The 21473-nt window shown below is 41.5% G+C and overlaps 1 protein-coding gene across 2 annotated transcripts in view; it reads left to right on the top strand.

Annotated features, from left to right (window-relative positions):
* Positions 1 to 11073, top strand: part of LOC132151758 (sodium channel protein type 8 subunit alpha-like) — a 45129-nt gene extending 34056 nt beyond the window's left edge. For both annotated transcript variants that reach the window (XM_059560108.1, XM_059560109.1), the window contains exons 20-27: positions 67 to 240; positions 2143 to 2265; positions 5259 to 5543; positions 5698 to 5751; positions 5828 to 5965; positions 6219 to 6323; positions 8641 to 8911; positions 9022 to 11073. In XM_059560108.1, the coding sequence (XP_059416091.1) occupies positions 67 to 240; positions 2143 to 2265; positions 5259 to 5543; positions 5698 to 5751; positions 5828 to 5965; positions 6219 to 6323; positions 8641 to 8911; positions 9022 to 10178 (2307 nt within the window). In that variant the 3' untranslated portion in view covers positions 10179 to 11073. The remainder of the gene's footprint in view (positions 1 to 66; positions 241 to 2142; positions 2266 to 5258; positions 5544 to 5697; positions 5752 to 5827; positions 5966 to 6218; positions 6324 to 8640; positions 8912 to 9021) is intronic.
* Positions 11074 to 21473: the final 10400 nt, after the last annotated feature.

Raw genomic sequence — 21473 nt, forward strand, 5'->3', positions numbered from 1 at the left:
GTAGCCATTAGAAAGAAGAATTGAACATTCAGAAACACTGGGCTAATTAAATGTTTTGTTTCTAAGGCATTCGAGGATGTATACATCGAACAGAGGAAAACCATCCAGATCATTCTAGAATATGCAGACAGAGTCTTCACATACATCTTCATCCTAGAAATGTTGCTGAAATGGGTGGCCTATGGCTTTGTCAAATACTTCACCAATGCATGGTGCTGGCTGGACTTCTTCATTGTGGATGTAAGTAACTTACAATAATATAAAATCACATTATTGAATAAATCACAGCTGTTATCCCTTGCACTGCCTCAGATCAGATGGATTATTTTGCAGACATATGCAGTAGTTTTCAGTATTTCATGGTGCATTGTCAGTCCTTTTGGGGATTAATTATATTATTCTCAATACAAACAAACATGTTTTTCTATTCTATTCCTTTTGGTCCTTGTGGTCTGCTCTGAGGTCAGTGGTCATTGTCTTCAGACTGATCTTAAAATTAGATTTGATCTTCACCGGTAGAGTGCTCGGGTGCTGAGGCGCACTCAGTTTAGTGTTTATTAGTCATGTCTCCAAAATATGTACAAATAACATTATTATTATTACTTTTTCTTTAGTTTCTCTAATTATTATTTATTCTTGATGTTATGGAATTTTTTTTTTTAATGTAAAACAGAAATGTACAGAAACATTGTTACTAGTGACACTGTTACCTCATTTTATTTTAAGATATATATGACGTATTTCAATGTATTTCCCCTTTTCATAATATAAACATTAGAATCAGCAAAAAACTACTTATTGTGTAGTAACTACTTAGGTGTAAAAACAGAACCCAAATTTGACTATTTGCAGTCATGACAAATGTAAATGTAAGAATCTTGCATTTTTACAACTTAATTGTATGATTTGACATCTTTCATAGATGATTCATTTAGTTGAAACCACATAGAAAAATATCAACATTTCATATGACTCATTCATGTTACTTTTCCATTTCTAAAGATTCAAGTGACTAAATTTAGTGTGATATCCAGGTTTAAAATCCAGCAAGTTCCCATACATACGTTTCAAATTATTTTAGCATTTTTTAAATGAAAGTTAATGCAATTATTAATGTAAATTCATTATTGAATAATTTTGAATTTATTTATATGCTAGTATTATTAAAGTCTCACAAAACATCACCTTTTCACTATGACTCCTTGCTTTTTTTTATGAAATATGTACATAGACATACTTGTAAATTAACTTGATAAAATAGGTCATTTTGAAATGGTTGACATAGTAATGATGTCAAGACAATTAACATGTCTAAATGACATTTATATACATAGCCTATTTTGGTTTGCAGCCACTTGGCAGTGCCCATTGTATGTTTGACTACATGTCTAAGTCCTAAACGAAAGTGTTTCTGATTGCTAGTTATTGTCCCTGACAGGCACTGTAACCTTGTCTCTCTATAGTGCTGATGGACACAGAGGGCCTGAGGGGGCATAAGAGGGCCGGGAAATGAGGGGCCAGGGTAAGGTCTCTGCTAGGACTCTCTTGTTCTTTTACAGGAGTTCCTCTCTATCTCTGCCTCCTTACTCTCCCAAACCGCCCTTTTATCCTAGTGACTCTCGATTGGTCTCGTGTGTACCGTACGCGGTTGGTGTTTGTACGTATTGTGTGTATCTTGTGTGTACAAAGTACAGTGAATGTGCTTGTAAGTTTGTTCACACCTCTTCTCTAAATGTGTCCCTTCCCCCCTTTTTGTATTTCTCAACCAAAAGTTTCCTTCCAGGTTTGCTGTAAGCTGCTTTCCGAGCTTCGTCTGGCTGTGATACCAAAAACGAATCGCATACTAAGATCAAAATGCAAACATTTGGGTCACCCAACATACAGTACCTATGACTGGTTAACCCCATGTTTAACCTAAATCTCTCTCCTTCTCTCTCTCTCTCTGTTGTTGAATACACGTATATGCATACATACATGAGCAATCCCTTCTATATGTATGTATATATGTGTTTACTGCCTCTCCAGCTCAGTGTCAACATAGGGTCCTCTCTCTTTCTCCTTGATGTCCTCCTTGAGTCTAACACTTTGGCCCATCTCTTTCTCTCTTCCTCTCTTCCTCTTCCTCTTTCTCTCTTTGTATAGGTGTCTATAGTCAGCCTTATAGCTAATGCGCTGGGCTACTCAGACTTGGGCCCCATAAAGTCCCTGAGGACTTTGAGGGCTCTCAGGCCCCTGAGAGCTTTGTCCCGGTTTGAGGGCATGAGGGTAAGATCCAGGGCTGCCCTATGCATGCCAGTCACTCTGTGAGAACACGACTGCATGCCGAAAACCACCATTGTGCAGAAAGCAAAACCACAGCTATACAAAGTATAAGCAAACCTATCAGGATTCTGGAAATCCAAATAACATTGTTTTGGCTAAACTTATCCTTCAAGTGCATGTATTTTAAAACTCTCTGCATGGAAAACCTTTTCAACATTGCGTCATGATGCAGCTGAAATATGAAGATTTAGCTTCCTTTTATGGATTTCTTAGATGTCTAGAAGTATAATGAAATTCATTTTGCATTCAACTGACATCGCAAATAATCTTATAGCAACTTTTGGGGAAACTTATGGTTTTTAGAGTAAAGATGAGAAGGGATATTATGTGAAGCTGCCTCATCACAACCATTCATTTCTTTTGTTCGGGTTTTATTTTAAAACAAGATAACTACCATTCATGCAACAACATTAATTAAGGCCTTTTTGTGATGTTTATAGCATCCATATGCTTTAAAGCAGCACTATGTAACTTTTGGAACTCAAGCGGTTAATAAACAGAAATGCAAGCATCCCACGGAAATACATTCTAACCGGAGTCACTTCTCTTAAATTTATGTCTATGACAAAAACGTGGGTTTGAAGATGAATTCATGATGTACTCGCTCAGTATATACATTTTGTAAATTTTGGATACTGAAAAAGTTACATAGTTCTGCTTTAAAGCACTATCACTGTTTCACTTTTTTTTCTCTCAAAATACCTCTGCCATTTTCTAAAGTCGTCCTCCAGCCTGAACCCCTAGTTCCCATGCTCTGTCTTCATCGTGCTCTTTTCTGCAACCTACTGTAATACCTATCCACCAATTCCTCCAGTCATAACAGAACAATGTGTAAAAATGCCATGGCATACCTCTTCAGTTTGTCTGATCCTTTTTCTCAAGGTGTATAATTATAATATATTCTGGTTTAGGTTTTGATGGCCACATGTTTGGATTTAAATATAATATTTGCTATAAAAGAGACAGCATTTTTATGCATCAATCATAGGCCAGTAATGGAATATTCAAGATTGATCACTCAAAAAAAAAAGGGATTTATGTCAAAAATGCATAAGTTTCAGTCATTTAAGCCAAATGTTAAAAACTGATAATGTTAATGAAAAGCAACATCAGAAGTCAGCAGCTTCTAACCCTAATGCTAAATAATTATTTGATTACTGGAACTTGAATATAAGTTTTTATCTGCTTTAATACTAGTTTCTTGTAGCCTAATCTGTTTTTTTTTTCACTAAAGTACTGCATTTCTGTTTTTTGTATCCACTCAGTTGTTCATAATATTGTTTTATCTCTTTGCCATTGCATATCATGTAGAATGCATGTTCTTGAAGGTGTAAGAATAAAGTCATGTTCCCCCCTTGGTTGTTTCGTATCTAATCTCTGAGATTGCGTAATTATCTCATTGACTTGTGTATTTAGTAATGCTAATCATATTTATAAATTGTATATATACACCATTCGATACATATACACCAGGCTTATTTGCTGGGAAAGCTCCACTGATTGCCTGAATGCCTGGACTATTGGAATATGTACAGGTCAAATTTCACTACCTGAGAATTATTTGTCTTTACTTATTTTTGAGAAATATATTTTTGATACTGTCCCTTTTGATAAATTCCCTACACTTTGTTTGTAGGATCACTAATTAATGAGTTAGTAAGATTGTTGATATGGTTAATTTTATAAATGGGGGTGGGCGGGTGGAGGGGGGGCATGGCTGCTGCTAGGATTGAGGCCCTGCATGCACCATTATTGGCTAACCATTTCTGACATCACCCAACCAGTAGACGTGTGCTGACATCACAGCTTTTGTGTGTATCATGAGTGAGAGGTGATTGGGAGGGTGGGAGTCTTCCTCTACAGTGTCTACCTTTACATTTTTACCACAAATGTGGTAGGTATTTTTCTCTAGATATCTGGGTTCTTTCTTGACACTAAGTGGTATACTGGTATGGCAAGAGAAAATGTAACAAAAAAAAAATTGTGTTTGGTGGTTATTTATTCATGTATCAGTAATAATAAATCAAATGTGGCAATGGTCTACAAATTGAATTCCACTTTTCCTGTGGATACTGACGTTGTTTTGCTTCTGCTTGTTTCTTACTACTTGAGACAGTTGTCAAGCATAATTGCTACCCATTCTTATTTTTAAAAACTTAGACTCATCATATTTACTATAATTCTGGATTCTTAAGATTATATAATATTTTATAATAATACTTTTTTCCAATCATCGAATGGGGAACAATGCTGGCTTGCAAATAAGGTAGAAAGTGAATAATGTGAAGCAGATAGAAGCAGAGCATGTGAAATCCAGCATGCAGCTCACAGAAAGAGAAAAAACACTATTACTATCCTGCATATTTGAACCTTGGTGTGAAAAAAACTGCTAAAATTAGAATTTTCTTGTATTCTATCTGTATAACCTTTGCCACTTTAATTGACACTTTTTTTTAAACTTAATTTCCTTTTGGGGATCAAGCCATACCGGTTTACATCATCTTAGTGCTGTCATCTTTAGATTCTATGTTAAGTTACAATACATTTGTGTATTTATCTCCATGCTCTTACTATGTAATTACAGTAGATGCATAGATATTGATCAACAAATGACCAGATATTACTACAATTTATTTGTTATTAAACATTTATCAGCAAAACCTCCTAGATGTTGTTCTAAAAGAGATTAATTTACCTTTTTGTTCATGAAAAAATATGTAGAGGTGGAAAATTGGATCGCTTTCAAAAGAGCTTGAAGATATGCACATTACATGTTTAACGTAAGAACATCAGAATAGCTCAATTTTACTCTAACACCCACTTTCTCTATCTCTCTGTTTATTTTTTTTATTTCGCTCTCAAACATTCTATTGAAATCCATCCTCCTTTTTGGCCCACTTCCCCCAATTTTTTCATTTATTTTTTTTGTCCTATAGGTTGTCGTGAATGCTTTGGTGGGTGCCATTCCCTCCATTATGAATGTGCTGTTGGTGTGTTTGATCTTCTGGCTGATCTTCAGTATTATGGGTGTCAACCTGTTTGCTGGGAAGTACTACTACTGCTTCAACGAGACATCAGAGGCGAATTTTGACGCTGAAGTTGTCGACAACAGGACAGAATGCTTTGCACTCATCAATGCAAACCACACAGAGGTTCGCTGGAAGAATGTGAAGATCAACTTTGATAATGTGGGCGCAGGTTACCTGGCACTCTTGCAAGTGGTAAGTCATCTCACATCTTTTGTGTATCAGTTGTTTAAATACCCACAATACCAACACAAGTTTCTTAATAATTAAACTCTAAAGAGGATAAACACATAGTACCTATGTTACTGAGCTTAGATTTGAGTTTGGTTTCTTTCTCCATATGACTTAGGCCACATTTAAAGGCTGGATGGACATCATGTATGCTGCTGTGGATTCCAGAAAGGTGCGGATGTTTTTATAGCTTGACACTATTGCCTCTTGATTCAAGTGAGTTACTTTTTGCTTATTGCTGCTTCAAGGTTGAGGACCAGCCCATCTATGAAGACAACATCTACATGTATATATATTTTGTCATCTTCATAATCTTTGGGTCCTTCTTCACTCTGAATCTCTTCATTGGTGTCATTATTGACAACTTTAACCAACAGAAGAAAAAGATAAGTGTTCTCTCTTTTCCCACCACTTATAATGCTGACCTCACCTAAATTTCTTCTCTGTCCTTTGCACTTTTTTTATCTCCTATTCTGTCCGTATTTTTGCAAGACAGGCTTTCAGTTTTGTGCTCAATGTTGAAATCTCTACAGCCATAGTGTGCAATGCTGTGGGTTTGTATGGGCCTGTGCTCCATTTGAGCACATGTGGTTGAGGAAGATTGTCAGGTTGTAACCAGTCTTTTTTTTGTGCCTATACTTTGGAGGTCAGGATATCTTCATGACTGAAGAACAGAAAAAGTACTACAATGCTATGAAGAAACTGGGCTCAAAGAAACCCCAGAAACCCATCCCTAGACCTCTGGTAAGCAGACAGATAAGCATTTAGATCTGGGTTGCTACACATATCTGGTCATAGTGATAGAACAATAATGGCAATAATTTTATTGCTACATTTAACTACATTTTTTAAAAATGAACTGAACATTTTCAGTTCTAAATGAAAATGTTTTAACAGTAATACAGTTTTAAATATGTCTATTTATTTGTCAGTTTCTAATAAAAAAATCTGTCTTATTTATTTACTTTACATATATTAGAAAAAAATCACCTGATTTCCTCATATTGATTTTAAATAATACTGTACTTCTAGTCTTCTTCTGCTGTATTTTGTCTTCTTCAGTGTTGGGAAGGTTACTTTGGAAATGTAATAGGTTACAGATTACAAGTTACCCTATTTAAAATGTAATAGTAGTGTAACTTTTTTAATTACTTTAATAAAGTAATGTAACTAATTACTTTTGAGTACATTTTGATTACTTTTATAAATTTCTAATGAATGTTAATTTGCAACTGTTAATCATCTTCAACCATTTTACACCATGCAGGTTTAACCTTACAGTAGTGCTCAATACTGTCAGACTTTCACCATCCTTCATCACTTAAATTAAGATGATCACATTTGAACACATCCACCACACAATCAGACTTTACTTAGAGATTGATCTGAAGTTCAAAGCAGATTTAAAATCAAAAGAAATAGTTTATAGATACTGTTTTTGAAACCAAATCTTTGCATAACTACAGGCATCTAACTGCATCTAACAATGGTTTGGGGAAAAATAGTTAATAAAAAAATAAAAGCATATACATCAACTCAAATACGGTTATCTAATAAGCATGTGTCCTATTTTGTGTACTAAACTCCTGAAACATTGGTGTCTTTCTGAAACACTGCTGTCTCTTTGTATATGATATGATGATAGTTTCTCAAAATAAGTAAAAAATGCTCATGAAGTGACTATTCTAGAGATTAATTTCCATGAGGGGCGGACTGGGAAAAAAATAGGCTGGGAAATCTCACACTCATACACCCACAACCCATTCTGAAACATGGACAACCCTATTTTTTTTTTTGGACCTGACATGAAAAAGATTTAACTCCTTAGGTTGGGGACATGCAACGTAATTAAGAGTTCTCTCCTGAGCTGCACCTTCACTTCCATTATCCATCCATCTCTCTCATGACTTTAATACTGAAGATTTTTATTTGACTTTTACCATGTTTTGTAAGTGCAATTTTGTTTTTTTGGCAAATGAATTACCACTTGTATTTATTTTTACTACAAATTCCATAGTTAAACCATTTTAGTGCCATACCATAGGCTACATTAATTTTCCTCAGGGTTGTGTTTTTGTATGCACTAGCTCCCCCTAAACCTATGATAAAATATGATGATTTGTCTGCTAACTTACTACTGTAACATTACAAAAGATAATAATGACGTCGTTTATACAGTATTTTGAGTGATTGTGAGCAATGTGCTGCTGCTGCTTGACTAAGTAAACAAAGACAAAACTACATTAGCATATTTACAGATGAAACTGACCTGCACCTGAAACCCTGAACAGAAGTGTCGCTTCTCTGCTCCAGCTGTGCGCTTACACAGTTCACTCCGGTCTCTCTCTCTCGCATTGATTACTCGGAGTCTGATCCAAACCGTTCGGCGGAGGCGCGGAGAGCGCGCGAGCCCAACCATTGCCAGTCACGACTAACCGATTCATGATTTATTAGAGATTTAATTATCGAATGGCGGATTCGGAAATAATCGCTTTAGTATATTCGGCCTGCAATTATACAATAACAATATTAAAGTAGAAGGCCAAATCTTCTGCCAGGCCACCGGGAATAGTCCCGGTTCTCCCGATGACCAGCCAGCGCCTGATTTCCACAGACACGCAGAACGTGCAGGATTCAAATTCAGTCTTTTTGCGGCTTAATATTCACAGACATCAGTCCATATCGGGTTTTGATTCAAGTGTACTGACCTACTTTTGATTTATTCGTCCAAAATGTGGCATATTGCGTCCGCGTTATAGGCTGAATTCCATTTTTATGACTCGATTCTACGAATGTGTTTTCCGCGTCTCGGAGATTATGGGCCATATGTCTTAGTGCAATTTGGGAAAGAAATAAGCTGTATGTGGATGTGTGTAAATATTCAAATGTAATCCTCTTTGTAATCGTTACAATTTTCATAAGTAACTGTAATTTAATTACTCATTTTTTCTTAGTAACTGTAACTGATTACTGTTACATTTATTTAGTAATTAAATTACGTAACGCCGTTACATGTAACTAGTTACTCCCCAACACTGGTCTTCTTTTCCTTTTATTACAGAACAAAATCCAGGGGATGGTATTTGACTTTGTCACTCAGCAGGCCTTTGACATTTCCATCATGATTCTCATCTGTCTTAACATGGTTACCATGATGGTGGAAACTGATGATCAGTCAGATGAGACACAGAACATTTTGTACTGGGTAAACTTCATATTCATTGTGGCCTTCACTGGCGAGTTCGTCCTAAAACTCTCTGCTCTACGACACTACTATTTCACCAATGGTTGGAACGTCTTTGACTGCGTTGTCGTCATTCTGTCCATTGTGGGTGAGTGTTGTGTCCAAATGTGATTTCATCAATAGACTGGTTATTTTTCTATTTTTCTTGACACCTTTTTGAACAGTTTTGTAAAAAAAGATTTTGGTTTTGTTTTTCAGGTATGTTCCTGGCAGACCTCATTGAGAAGTACTTTGTGTCACCAACTTTGTTCAGGGTAATCCGTCTGGCTCGAATTGGCCGTATTCTGCGTCTAATCAAAGGAGCCAAGGGCATCCGGACATTACTGTTCGCTTTGATGATGTCGCTACCTGCGCTGTTCAACATCGGCCTGTTGCTTTTCCTAGTCATGTTCATCTTCTCCATTTTTGGCATGTCTAATTTTGCCTATGTGAAACGAGAAGTAGGAATTGATGACATGTATAACTTTGAAACTTTTGGCAACAGCATGATCTGTCTGTTCATGATCACCACATCAGCTGGGTGGGATGGCCTCTTGGCTCCTATCTTGAACTATCCGCCTGACTGCAACCCCGAGAAAGAGAACCCAGGAACCACAGTTAAGGGCGATTGTGGCAATCCCTCAGTAGGAATCTTCTTCTTTGTGATGTACATTATTGTGTCCTTCCTGATTGTGGTGAACATGTACATCGCTATCATCTTGGAGAACTTCAGTGTTGCCACTGAGGAGAGTGCTGATCCACTGTGCGAAGACGACTTTGAGTCCTTCTATGAAATCTGGGAGAAGTTCGACCCGGATGCTTCGCAGTTCATCACCTTTGCCAAGCTGTCAGACTTTGCAGATACATTAGAACATCCTCTCCGTGTGCCAAAGCCAAACATCATCGAGCTGATCGCCATGGATATGCCCATGGTGAGTGGCGACCGCATTCACTGCTTGGATATTCTGTTCGCCTTTACCAAGCGTGTGCTGGGTGACAGCGGCGACCTGGACATGATGCGACAGCAAATGGAGGAGCGCTTTGTGGCGGCCAATCCCTCTAAGGTGTCATACGAGCCCATCACTACCACGCTGCGGCGTAAACAGGAGGAGGTTTCAGCACTCATCATCCAGAGGGCGTACCGAGCCCACCTGTCACGCAGAGGCTTCATCTGTAAACGCAGGCCCGCCAACAACAAACTGGAGAACGGAGGCACTAATCAGGAGAAGAAAGAGGGCACACCTTCCACTGCATCCCTGCCGTCCTATGACAGTGTAACCAAGCCTGAGAAGGAGAAACAGGACGACAACAATGAAGGCAAGGGCCGCAAAGAGAAAGGCCCAAACCAAAAAGACGTCAGGGAATCCAAGTGTTAAGACTGCTGCTGTAAAACTCATGGACAGTGATAATGATCACGATGATATTATAACAAAAACTGTCATTTCAAGCGAATGGAAACCCTGAATCAAACTATACAGATGTACAGATTAATTTCATTTAAGAGGAAAAACAACGCCGAAGTAACACGACAAAAAATTGTTTACAAATGTCACTGGTGTATCGAGGCGAAGAAAAGTGTTGGGGTTCCTCAAAGCTTGAAGACACAAGTTAAACCAAACATAATCAGCTTCCTGTGTGACACTGTTGCATCAAGTCTTGATTAAAACTGAATCAAATACGAGTTTAAAAACACAGATACTTTATGAAGTGTATTTTAGAGGGCTATATTGCGCTTCAGTATGGAACTCTTTACAGAGCAGGAATGTGATAACCCAAGGGAGAACTAGGATCCAATCCCATGATTCTGAACTGCAACGGCGAACTTTCCATGCAGAAAACAAACACTGCTATTCATGAATGGATCAGCTTCCGGAAGCGAATGGTGAATGGAGTCTGCACCGTTTCATTTCATATATGTGTAAGAACTCAACGTTACTGTGAGAGTGAGCAGGATAGACACGAGTATGAAACAAAACAAAGAGTCTGGCTGAGTCCAACGGTCTCTTTGCGTTGTTAGTGTCGAATATATTTTACAAGGTCTTTACATTATTTGAGCGGCAAAAATAGGAGAAACATGAGGAAAAATACGAATTTAACATTTTGCCCATGTCACACTCAATAACTGTGTCATGATAACTTTGTTATACCTGCATCAAAAGGCTTTTTCTACATGGGCTTTCACACCGATAGGACAGGGGGCAATAACCAGGGGCCCCCAATACACATCTCCAAATGAATAATAAATAATTGTGCTTGTTCAATGCATAGAAATGACTTGCATGATGGCATGTTTTGATCAGAAATTTTGCATGAGTAATCATAGTCCACAAAACACTAATACAGACCACCACAGTGGCTTGACGATGTTTTAGGCTGTCCACTGGCTAAATTTATGACCAGAAACAGAATTTAATTTGATACTGAGAAAACCAAATTGGTCCTAAGATGCTGAATTGCATCTTCTCCTCTACTTAACATTATGAAATAGATTATCAAACATTAGGACAAAATTTGGGCTTGGCTTCAGATAGTGCAAAATGCCTGTGACTAATCAGTGGCTTACGTACATTGAATCAAATACTAGCATTGTGGCACATTATTGGAGAGAAAGGATGCAAGGGACATCCCATTTTTTGCTGCTCAGGAGATAATGAATGGGAAAACTAAATGTCAGAATGCGCGTGTATGGAGACGGGAGGAAAATGATACAAAACAACACTGTAATTCCTAAAGCTTCGTATTTTATTTGTATGCAGCAATATCGCTTACCTCACCTACAGCACTGCCCGCGCCGCGGGACATATTCTAGGTGGGTCCAGGGAGGGGCAAGAGGGTGGGGGGCAATGGTTTGGGCATTATTAGAGGAGTAGCAAGTTGGTTGGCATTTTTAATCCTCATCAGGGGTTAGATGAGATGAGCTATAACCGTTTCTGAGAAAGTGGCAGTTTTTTTTTATTTTAGACGAACAGAATTATATTTTTCATTTGATTTTATTTCTTTAAAGAGTTTTGCAGTGTGTCTATGCCTAGTCTCGTCCTGGTTTGTCCTTCAAGGATCAGCCAGATGTTTTTATCCGTGTATGAAGCCATCACATCTTCAGCAATGGTTTGATTGTAGCCAGGGACAGGACAGGACTTGAGAGAGACAGCGGGATGGTTGGGCCGTCACAGCTGTTTAAGGAGAAGCCAAAGATGTTTGTCTGATTTTCTGGTGTGTGCAATTTGTGTCTGGAAGTTTTTGGAATGTCTCAGGAGCGGAGTGATCCTCTCCTCGTTAACACTTTCAGACAGACTGATGCTTGTTGACGTTCCCCATTATTCTCAGGATACAACGCAGATGTATCATGTGACTCTGATGTCATCAATAAGGGCCTTCACTAGGTCCAGAGAATGTTTGTAATCTGGGGTGGAGCTGAAGCAGAAGCGCTCCCACCACACTGAACTCTCATGTAGAGAGAAGAGTAGGGCTATCTGACACAGAGCCGAGCTTCAGGAAGTAATAAAAGTGTTCATTGTGGAGGTGATGATTAAATGAAATCCAGACTGAGAATATTCAATTCTCACCACTGTTCTACAGAGGGCCTTGGTTTTAAATGTGCAGTTATTCGACCCCTGGTCAGCCTTGTTTCTCATCAGTACACCTCTACACTAATGCCAAATAACCAGTCAGCACTGGTCCCACAGCAGCTTATTGTGAGCCGGGCAACTCCACACATCAGAGAGACTTCATTTTCAGTTTAATTTAGTGATATCAGTGGTTTTCCCTTACCCTTCATCTGGTGTCATTGGTCCAGTTGCTGCATGTGAGGGTGTTGACCTGAAACATAACGGAAAAAAAATAATAAACTGCTCAGCAAAGCTCAATCATTCTCATTTATGCATTCTCATTTATGCAGCCATGCAGACTCGTCGGTATAAACAGCAAAAAAAAAAAAAAAAAAGAATAAATAACAGATCATATGTTTGTTTAAAAAGAAAAAGGAATGAAAAATCATTGAAAAAATATATATTGTACAGTATAGGCTATGTTGTAAGCAGCACAAAATGCTGAAAAGTTAAGAATTAATGTAAAATATCATTTATTTTAATGGCATGCATAGTTTTTTTTTGTAAATACAGAAATACAGAAGAAGAAAAAAACTACTACTGCTATTAATCTAATATTGAAAAATAATTATAACCTTAATAGAATGACTTCACTCATTGCCCTGGTCTCACTAGGTAGACTGTGACATATTTGTTGGAAATTGTAGATTTCACATTAAAGAGGCGAATCCAATATATGTTAAATGCAAAAAGTATATATAAATCTATACATAAATAAAGGCATATATATATAGAGCTATACAACATATGTATCTATCTATATGTATATGTACATATCTGTATATATATGCACACGTATACATATGTATGTATATATGATATTGAGAGCACTGTCCTCCTCTGTGTTGACCTCTGCTTTGAGTGGAGGTGAAGCACTGCTGGCTGTCATTTGCTCATGTTCTTCTTTCTTTCGTGCAATACGTTCGGTGAACAACCAAAACTCTGACCTGGCCCACATAGTGTGAGCTTGTGTGCGTGTTTGAGATGTCTGGGTTTGAGTGAGTGTTGTCTGTGTTCGTGCGCGGGTCTAGCTTTCAATGCACGGTGATGTACTGGCTTTTCGCTATAGCTTATGTCGCCCGTTTTGGGAGGGAATGCACTACAATTCATTTACACCCTGTGTGAAAATGTCCTACCATCTCAAACTCACATACTACATACATATGCACTGGACTCCACATGTTCTTTCCCCATAAACCCTGTTTTCATCTACTGGCCTAATCGTCAAATACCATGATTTTTCAGTCCGAGTCTGAGAGAATGAGTGTGTGTGCGCGTGTGGGGTGGGCACTTTAAATATCTGTGATGCAGCTTGACTTAAGCTTAGCTTGTTCTTCATCTCATAGATACACAGCAATGCATTTTGCAGTCTTAGGTTTGGTTAGGCTTTCTATTATGCTTTTCTTGTCTTTGTATGTTTGTTTAAGGTGCCTTTTGCTGCCAATTTTGTTTGTCGAAAATGTAGATGATGTTGCATAAAATTCTCCTAAACAAGTGGAGCTTGTTTCAAATGAGCACTGGGAGAAAGAACTGAACTAAAGAATGTCTGTGACATCTATTAAAAAGCAAAAAATGAAACTAAAAAAAGACAAAATACAAAAACAAAAATTACAAAAAGCGGGAAAAAAGAAAACTTAACTGGCATCAGCCTGACTTCATCATCAGAGATTGTCAAATAGCATGGGGTGGGAAGTAGAGTGCGTTGGTCACTCAGTGAAGAGTTGAGTTGAGTCTGTAGAAAGAGAAACAGTTTGCCTTCTGTGCTCAGCTTATGTTAATTTTCAGCCACTTCTTTTTTTTCTATAAATACTGATTTCTGTCTGTTCTTTTGTAGCATGACTGAGATGCTATTTCCTTCATTTGCTGACAATAACTCAAGTGGTTTTTGGTTCATAATGTTGTTCTTATCTCTTGCCACTGATGTTGGAGAGGAGAGGGTGTGTTGCACAACCACTTGACTTAGTGAGAATCAGTGAAAGATTGTCTTCATTTGAGCACGAAACCTTTTCCAAACAATAAATCAGCCTTCCAGTTATGCTCGAGTGTTTGTGTTTTTTCTTCTGTTAAAAATGTTGAACAGTGTACCATATGAAATTTGGTGGAAGAGCATCCACTAACTCCACTGTGGGATATTCTGTTTTTATGTTTCAATCTTTCAAATGTATGTATTCAAGTTTGCAATTTTCATACTCTACAATCGTACACTCATTATCGTTCTTATTTGCAATGTTGATAACGATGACTGGTCGTCGGCCACAGTTGGAACAGACAAACCTGTTTAAAAACGGCTTGTCTAGCTCTTGCCAATCAGTGGTTCTTTATTTTCCTCACCAGAACAGAGATTTCGTAAAAAGGGTTAGTTCACCAAAAATTGAAAATTAGCCCATAAATTACTCACCCTCTAGTCATCATAGGTGTAAACATTCTTCTTTGAAACGAATCCAGTCGGAGTTGTATTAAAAATGGTCTCTGATCTTTCAAGCTGTTTCATGGCACTCGGCGGTTGTTGCAGTGCTTCAGTCCAAAAGTAGTGAAACTAAAAGTGACCATCCATTAAAAAGAAGTGACTCACACAGCTCCGGGGGGGTGAACTAAGTCCTCCTGTCGAAAATCGAAAATAACCATATTTAAATGACTTTAATCTAGCTTGCTCTCACTGTTGTACACAGAAGCAGCTCAGGGCAGAAGATATGGAGGAGGGCTTTGCGCATGCACCGCTCAGAAGTGACTAATGTGGAAATGCAGCAGAGAGATCAAAACAAAAACAACAGTAACTAATTAGAAGTACAAAATGAGGATTTGTAAAGAATGTGAGAAGATTTCAATATAAGCCAAGAGGAGGTTTTCCTTGGCTAAAAGTAAGAAAACTTTGCTTCCTTTGTTCCTGTTAACAAACGTTGGTTCCCTTTCAAGGGAACTTCGAACTGCGTCCTCTGAGGGGACACTATGGGGAACACCTCGTCGTGACCCGTGTCTGAAGCATACTTAGAAAAACTCTGAGAAAGCGCCACTCTCGTTTGTCTCTCTTTTCGAGGAAAGAGGGACAGCCATCTGGATCCCGCGGCTCAGGACCCGCCGTTGCCGAGGCACGGAGGAGAATGAGCTCGTGGGGATCACAGATGGATCTCGCTGAGGAGTGTAGAGAGGGACCTTCCCTTTCACACTCTTCGGCGGCGAACGAGAGCGAACTTCGGGAGGGAGATGTGTTATCATTAACCCATTCTGACACTGAAGTTAGTGCTCTGCTGGATTCTACCCAGGAAGAGCAGGAGATGTCTGAGAGTGGCGAAGAAGCTGAGGCTGAGCCTTCTCAATCCTCCTGCCCCGCGTATGAGGAGCTGTTAGAGGTTATGGATCACGCCACGGCAAAATTAGATTTGCTAACTCCAGTACAGGAGGGTGGGTGAGTACGTAACCCTTGCTTTGCCATGGAAGCGTGCCAGAAAGGTAACGTCACGAGGTCGCCTCGATGAGCGTTATTTGTCTGACCATAGCCCTCCAGCCCAGGTGAGCCTTCCATTCTTGCCTGACTTACATGCAGAAGTCGAAAAGGAATGCATCCACCGGTTTCAGCATACGAGCTATGCTAATATCAAGGGCATGCACGAGAACGGCTATGAGAGGATGCCCCCTGTAGAAGAGACGCTGGCTAGCTATCTCTCTGTGGGGCAAACGTCCTCTCTTAAATCTCCCTCTTTGCCATCTAAGCCCCTCCAGGATACATCCCGCTTAAATGGCAGGTCATACGCGGCAGCTGGTCAGGCTGTGGCTTCGTTGCACACGATGGCGGTGCTCCAGGCCTACCAGGCTGACCTGCTGAAGGACCTGGATACAGGTGAGGGCCTTTCACCTGACCAGGTAGCCGAGCTGCGCCGCACCACAGACCTCTCTCTCCGAGCTACCAAGCAGGCCGCCTCCGCCATGGGCAGGTCTATGACGGCCATGGTGGTAACGGAGAGACATCTGTGGGTGAACCTGGCAGACATCGGGAGGGAAGAAAGGGGGTTTCTTCTCGATGCTCCGGTCTCGCCTTCTGAGCTTTTCGGTACCTCCATCGAGATGGTGGTCGAAAAGTTCAGGGAGGCAAGGGCGCGCTCAGCGGCCTTTAAATCCTTCATTCCACGAAGGTCCAGGTCCGAGCCCGAACAACACAGGGGTCCTGGCCCATCTCGATCTGAGGATCGTAGATGGGCGCAGAAGGCTAGTGTTGCGGCTCGCACTCCTCCCCCACCTAAGGGCAGGGGCAAGAGGAACCGCGGGTCACGGAGTGGTAAGCAGGGTCTGAGGGACGTGTTTCAGACGAGGCAGCGTCCTCGCCCGGGTCAGAGCGGTAGGAAGACCTAGTAGCTCCGGATGTTTTTAACCTCTGTTTTAACCTCTGTTTTTTGTCCTCCCCTGCCTAATTCCCCTGTAGCCACCAGCTCTCCACCTGATCGAGGTTAGGTGGACAGTCTCTCACATAACAGTCTCCTTCCTGGACCTATGATGTTTTGGTTGGTTCTATGTTCATAGCAATCGCCTTACTGACGGTCCGGACCAGAAGGGGGCGCCCCGCAGGCGGGACTCCAGTACAGGAGGGTGGGTGAGTACGTAACCCTTGCTTTACCTGTTTATGGTTGTTATGTTGCTGGTGGTCATATGTCTATTACAATCTCTGTGAGTTTCCTTTACAGTAGCTAGGTGGCCAAGGTCACAGGCTTTCGGTGGGCGGCCGCACCGCGTGGGTTCCGCCCCCCCGGGGCGCGACACCCACCGCGGACTGAGACCCGCGCGTGGGAGGCAGGCGCTCTGCGATTGCCTATCCCGCACCCCCTCCCGAGGAGCCTGGCTGATCATCAGAATTGGCACAGCACTGCAGGGAATTCCATAGATGTCCGGCCAGGTCACCCTGAGGGGCCTCCTGGCCGCTTGGCGCATCCGGGGAGGTGGTGGTTACGGAGTCCTCTGTATGTACTGCCTCAGGTGTTGCTCCCCTGAGGGTTGGAGCTCACCTCTCCCGTGCGATCCTGCGCCTCTGCGATGCTTGGGAACCTTTCTGTACACACACTAAGCCTGTGTACTTTCTCAAAACCACATGGTGGTCAGTGTGCACGTGAACACTTTGCGCACTGTCTGAAATCCACGTAAGTGGTAAGTGTGCACGCATGACTTTGCGCACTTTTCTAAAATCCTGTACGGTAGGGGTTACGCACTCCGCTTCGTTCCCTTTCTTAAGATGATTAGCCCTGGGTTCCATGGGCTTCATTCAGCTGGTGTGTATTTGCTATACACCTCAAGCATCGCTTCCCTCAACATGAGGGGCTGGGTGGACTCCCACATATTGTGGTTATCAGGTGGTAGGCTTCATCAGGCCTCTCTGATGGTGAGCTCCCACATACTGTGGTTGCCAGGTAGTAGGCCTCACCAGGCCTCCCTGGAGATTTAGCTCCTACATACTGTGCGTTCCACTAAATAGCACATGGTGGTTTTCAGATAGTAGGCTCCACCAGGTCTCTCTGAAGGCGAGCTCCCACATACTGTGGTTGCCAGGTTGTAGGCCTCACCAGGCCTCCCTGGAGATTTAGCTCCCACATACTGTGCGTTTCCATTAAATAGCACATTGTGGTTTTCAGATAGTAGGCTTCACCAGGTCTCTCTGAAGGCGAGCTCCCACATACTGTGGTTGCCAGGTAGTAGGCCTCACCAGGCCTCCCTGGAGATTTAGCTCCCACATACTGTGCGTTCCATTAAATAGCATATTGTGGTTTTCAGATAGTAGGCTTCACCAGGTCTCTCTGAGGGCGAGCTCCCACATACTGTGGTTGCCAGGTAGTAGGCCTCACCAGGCCTCCCTGGAGATTTAGCTCCCACATACTGTGCGTTTCCTAAAAAGCGAGCTCCCACGGTTTGTGGTTGTCAGGTAGTAGGCATCACCAGGACTCCCTGGAGTCGAGTTCCATATAGGTGAACTCCCACATATTGTGGTTATCAGGTAGCAGGCTTCACAGGCCTCTCTGAATGTGAGCTCCCACATACTCTGGTTGTCAGGTAACCTTCCAGTACACACGCTAGGCCTGTGTACTTTCTCAAATCCACATGGTGGTCAGTGTGCACGTTAACGCTTTGCGCACTGTCTGAAATCCACGTAAAGTGGTAAGTGTGCATGCAAGACTCTGCGCACTTTCTGAAATCCACGTAAGGTGGTAAGTGTGCACGCAAGATTCTTTGCACTTTCTAAAATCCTGTATGGTAAGGGTTACGCGCTCCGCTTCGTTCCCTTTCTTGAGATGATTAGCCCCGGTGTTCCTTGGGCTTCATCCAACCGGTGTGTACTTATTGTACACCCCAAGCCCCCTCAACATGGGGGGGCTGTGTGGGCAATTCTCGGGTAGTTCAGCAGCGTTCCCCTTTTCTGAAAGGGTCACCTATGAGCATGCTGCTCGGAGCTCGGAGTCTTCCTCTCTTGGGAGACTGATTCTCGGTTCTTTCAGAGCGCTCCAGTACCACATACTGTTTTGAGACGCTCTGTGAGAGCAGGCATCCTGCTGAGGCAGGGGCAGAGGCTCGGGGAATGGCGCCGTTTACATCAAGGTGTTGAGGCAGAGTTAGAGAGGGTGGCCAGACTTGGGTGGATCGGTTTTTTGCGGCTCGAGAGAGCATCGCACTATCCCCTCTGGCTTCCTCTGACTCATCCAGCTCCATGAATAGGGCTGGACGCCATGGTATAGGCGTGGCCAAGGCTTCATCTGTACGTTCCGTCCTCCAATTGCTCTGCTCCCGGGCCCTTCTATCTACGAGCTGCTTTATCAGAGTTCCACGAGAGCCCCTCCTTAGAACAGCATTTGTAAATCCATGTTATGGTAAGTGTGCACGTTAAGTCTTTGCACACTTTCTGAAATCCACATTGTGGTAAGTTCGCACGCTAGTCTCTGCGTTCTTTCTAAAAACCCTAGAGGATAAGGGCTTCGCGCTGCTGCTTCGTGCCCTTTCTTGAGTCGGTTTAAGCCCCGTTCATCTTGGGCACCACTCCACCTAGGTATCCTCTGATACCTATCTAGAACAGGGCGCCGCTACTAGAGTGCTGTGGGGACAGCCCTTTCGGCATTTTTTGCGTAAGCTAGCAGTAGCCCCTGTGTGACAGGCAAAGACTTGGTAGAGGAAAGTGCCAGGCTCTTAGCCGTATCCCTTTAAAGGAATCTTTTGTGATTCCAAGCCTTCAGCTCTACCCCGGGCCAGGGCCCTACAGGTAAGTTGGGTATGTAGCTTAGGCCTTTGGCCGTAAGGGATAATGTCATAAGACAGCCGTCAAACCGTCCCAGGGGCGACTCCCGGTGAAGCGGTAGAGTTGGTACTTAGTGTTTGCCATGATTCTGGTCTGCACTCCCCTCAGCATGGCGGCGTGGGTATACTGTTCCCCATAGTGTCCCCTCAGAGGACGCAGTTCGAAGTTCCCTTGAAAGGGAACGTCTCAGGTTACGAATGTAACCATGGTTCCCTGAGAGGGAACGAGACACTGCGTCCTCTAGCTCCCTGCCATGCTTTCGGACGCAAGCTTCACGAAGAAGATAAGTGACGGGTCCTACGGGCGCGTATTTATAGTCGCGCTGGTAGTGACGTCAGAGGCTGTCGCCGGCCAACACGTTGGCGTTTTTCTAAGTATGCTTCAGACGGGTCACGACGAGGTGTTCCCCATAGTGTCCCCTCAGAGGACGCAGTGTCTCGTTCCCTCTCAGGGAACCATGGTTACATTCGTAACCTGAGACGTTTTCACGAGACGAGGGGCGGGGCCGAGAGCCATGGTAACTCGAGACCGGTGAGTGGTGCACATTCTGATTAACTCTCGGCCCCGTTTATATATATATATATATATATATATATATATATATATATATATATATATATATATACTGTATATAAAACTATATAAAACTAGATTTGCCTGAAAGAAGAGAGTCATATACACCTAGGATGACTTGAGGGTATAATTCATGGGCTGATTTTAATTTTTGAGTGAACTAACCCTTTTAATTCGATAACTGTGAATAGCCTATGTACCTTAGATGAGGAAAATTATAATCTACTCATCCTCAAGAAATGTAACATTTTACTCTGAAAATACCCACTGGATCCAGATGAAGTCTGTTGAGGAACACATCCACTGTTTGGGAATCACTGTTCTGTGGTGTTTGTGGATCCACGCAACATTAACTTTGTAAGAAGTGCTGACAAACACTTCCTAAGGTTTCTGTTTTAGGTGTCATTGAAGGGGTTGTGTATGTTCCCTTGCCTTGTTCTTACCATGATGAATTGAAGGCTATGTTGGCATTTGAACAGCATTCCTCCACCCCACCCCTTTCAACTGTGAGCCAAACAAAGAATCACTAAAAACAAAAGTCAAAATATCCTTACATCCAATTGGCGGTTAAAAAAAGAGAGGCATAGTCTGACTAAAAGAGCATATATCACATTTTGTGGTACTTTGACAAGAAATGACTACAATTAAATTCTGAATTACAAAGTCACCAAACCACAAAGACTAGTTTAGTTTAAATTTAAATGTGTTAGGAGAGCAGTTGCTCGTGAATATTATCTTCAAGATGCGAATAACTTGAAGACACACAAATAAACAATAACATGTACAAAGCTTCTATAGTTGTACTAAATAATGTGTCATACTCTATATGTTATATCCAAATGTCCACCTTCACATATGTACCATCACTGTGTGTAGTGCCACAATGTACTACAGTGGATTATTTTTCATTGTGTTATTTGAAAGAGAGTATATCAAGTGCTGGGAGAGATTTAGATGTTTTCAAAAAAAGAGTTGTAGATGGAAAGGTTTTGTCAGTTATCGATACGAATTGATCGAAATCAGAATTTGTGTGAGAGACGAAAATAAATTATGGATTACTTCAGTGGGTAGACTAAAGTAGAACCAGTCTAAAAAATGGTCTTAGGCTGCACAAAGATGTTGATCCCTATGATGAAAGACCTAATTCATCAATCTGAGATTAAACGGCTCACACTGAGGCGAGGACAGTATTGAAACTTCTGAAAAACAAAGCGCTGAGGGCTGTGTGTGCT

The sequence above is a fragment of the Carassius carassius genome, chromosome 10 (genome assembly GCF_963082965.1).
Source record: "Carassius carassius chromosome 10, fCarCar2.1, whole genome shotgun sequence".
Lineage (NCBI taxonomy): Eukaryota > Metazoa > Chordata > Actinopteri > Cypriniformes > Cyprinidae > Carassius > Carassius carassius.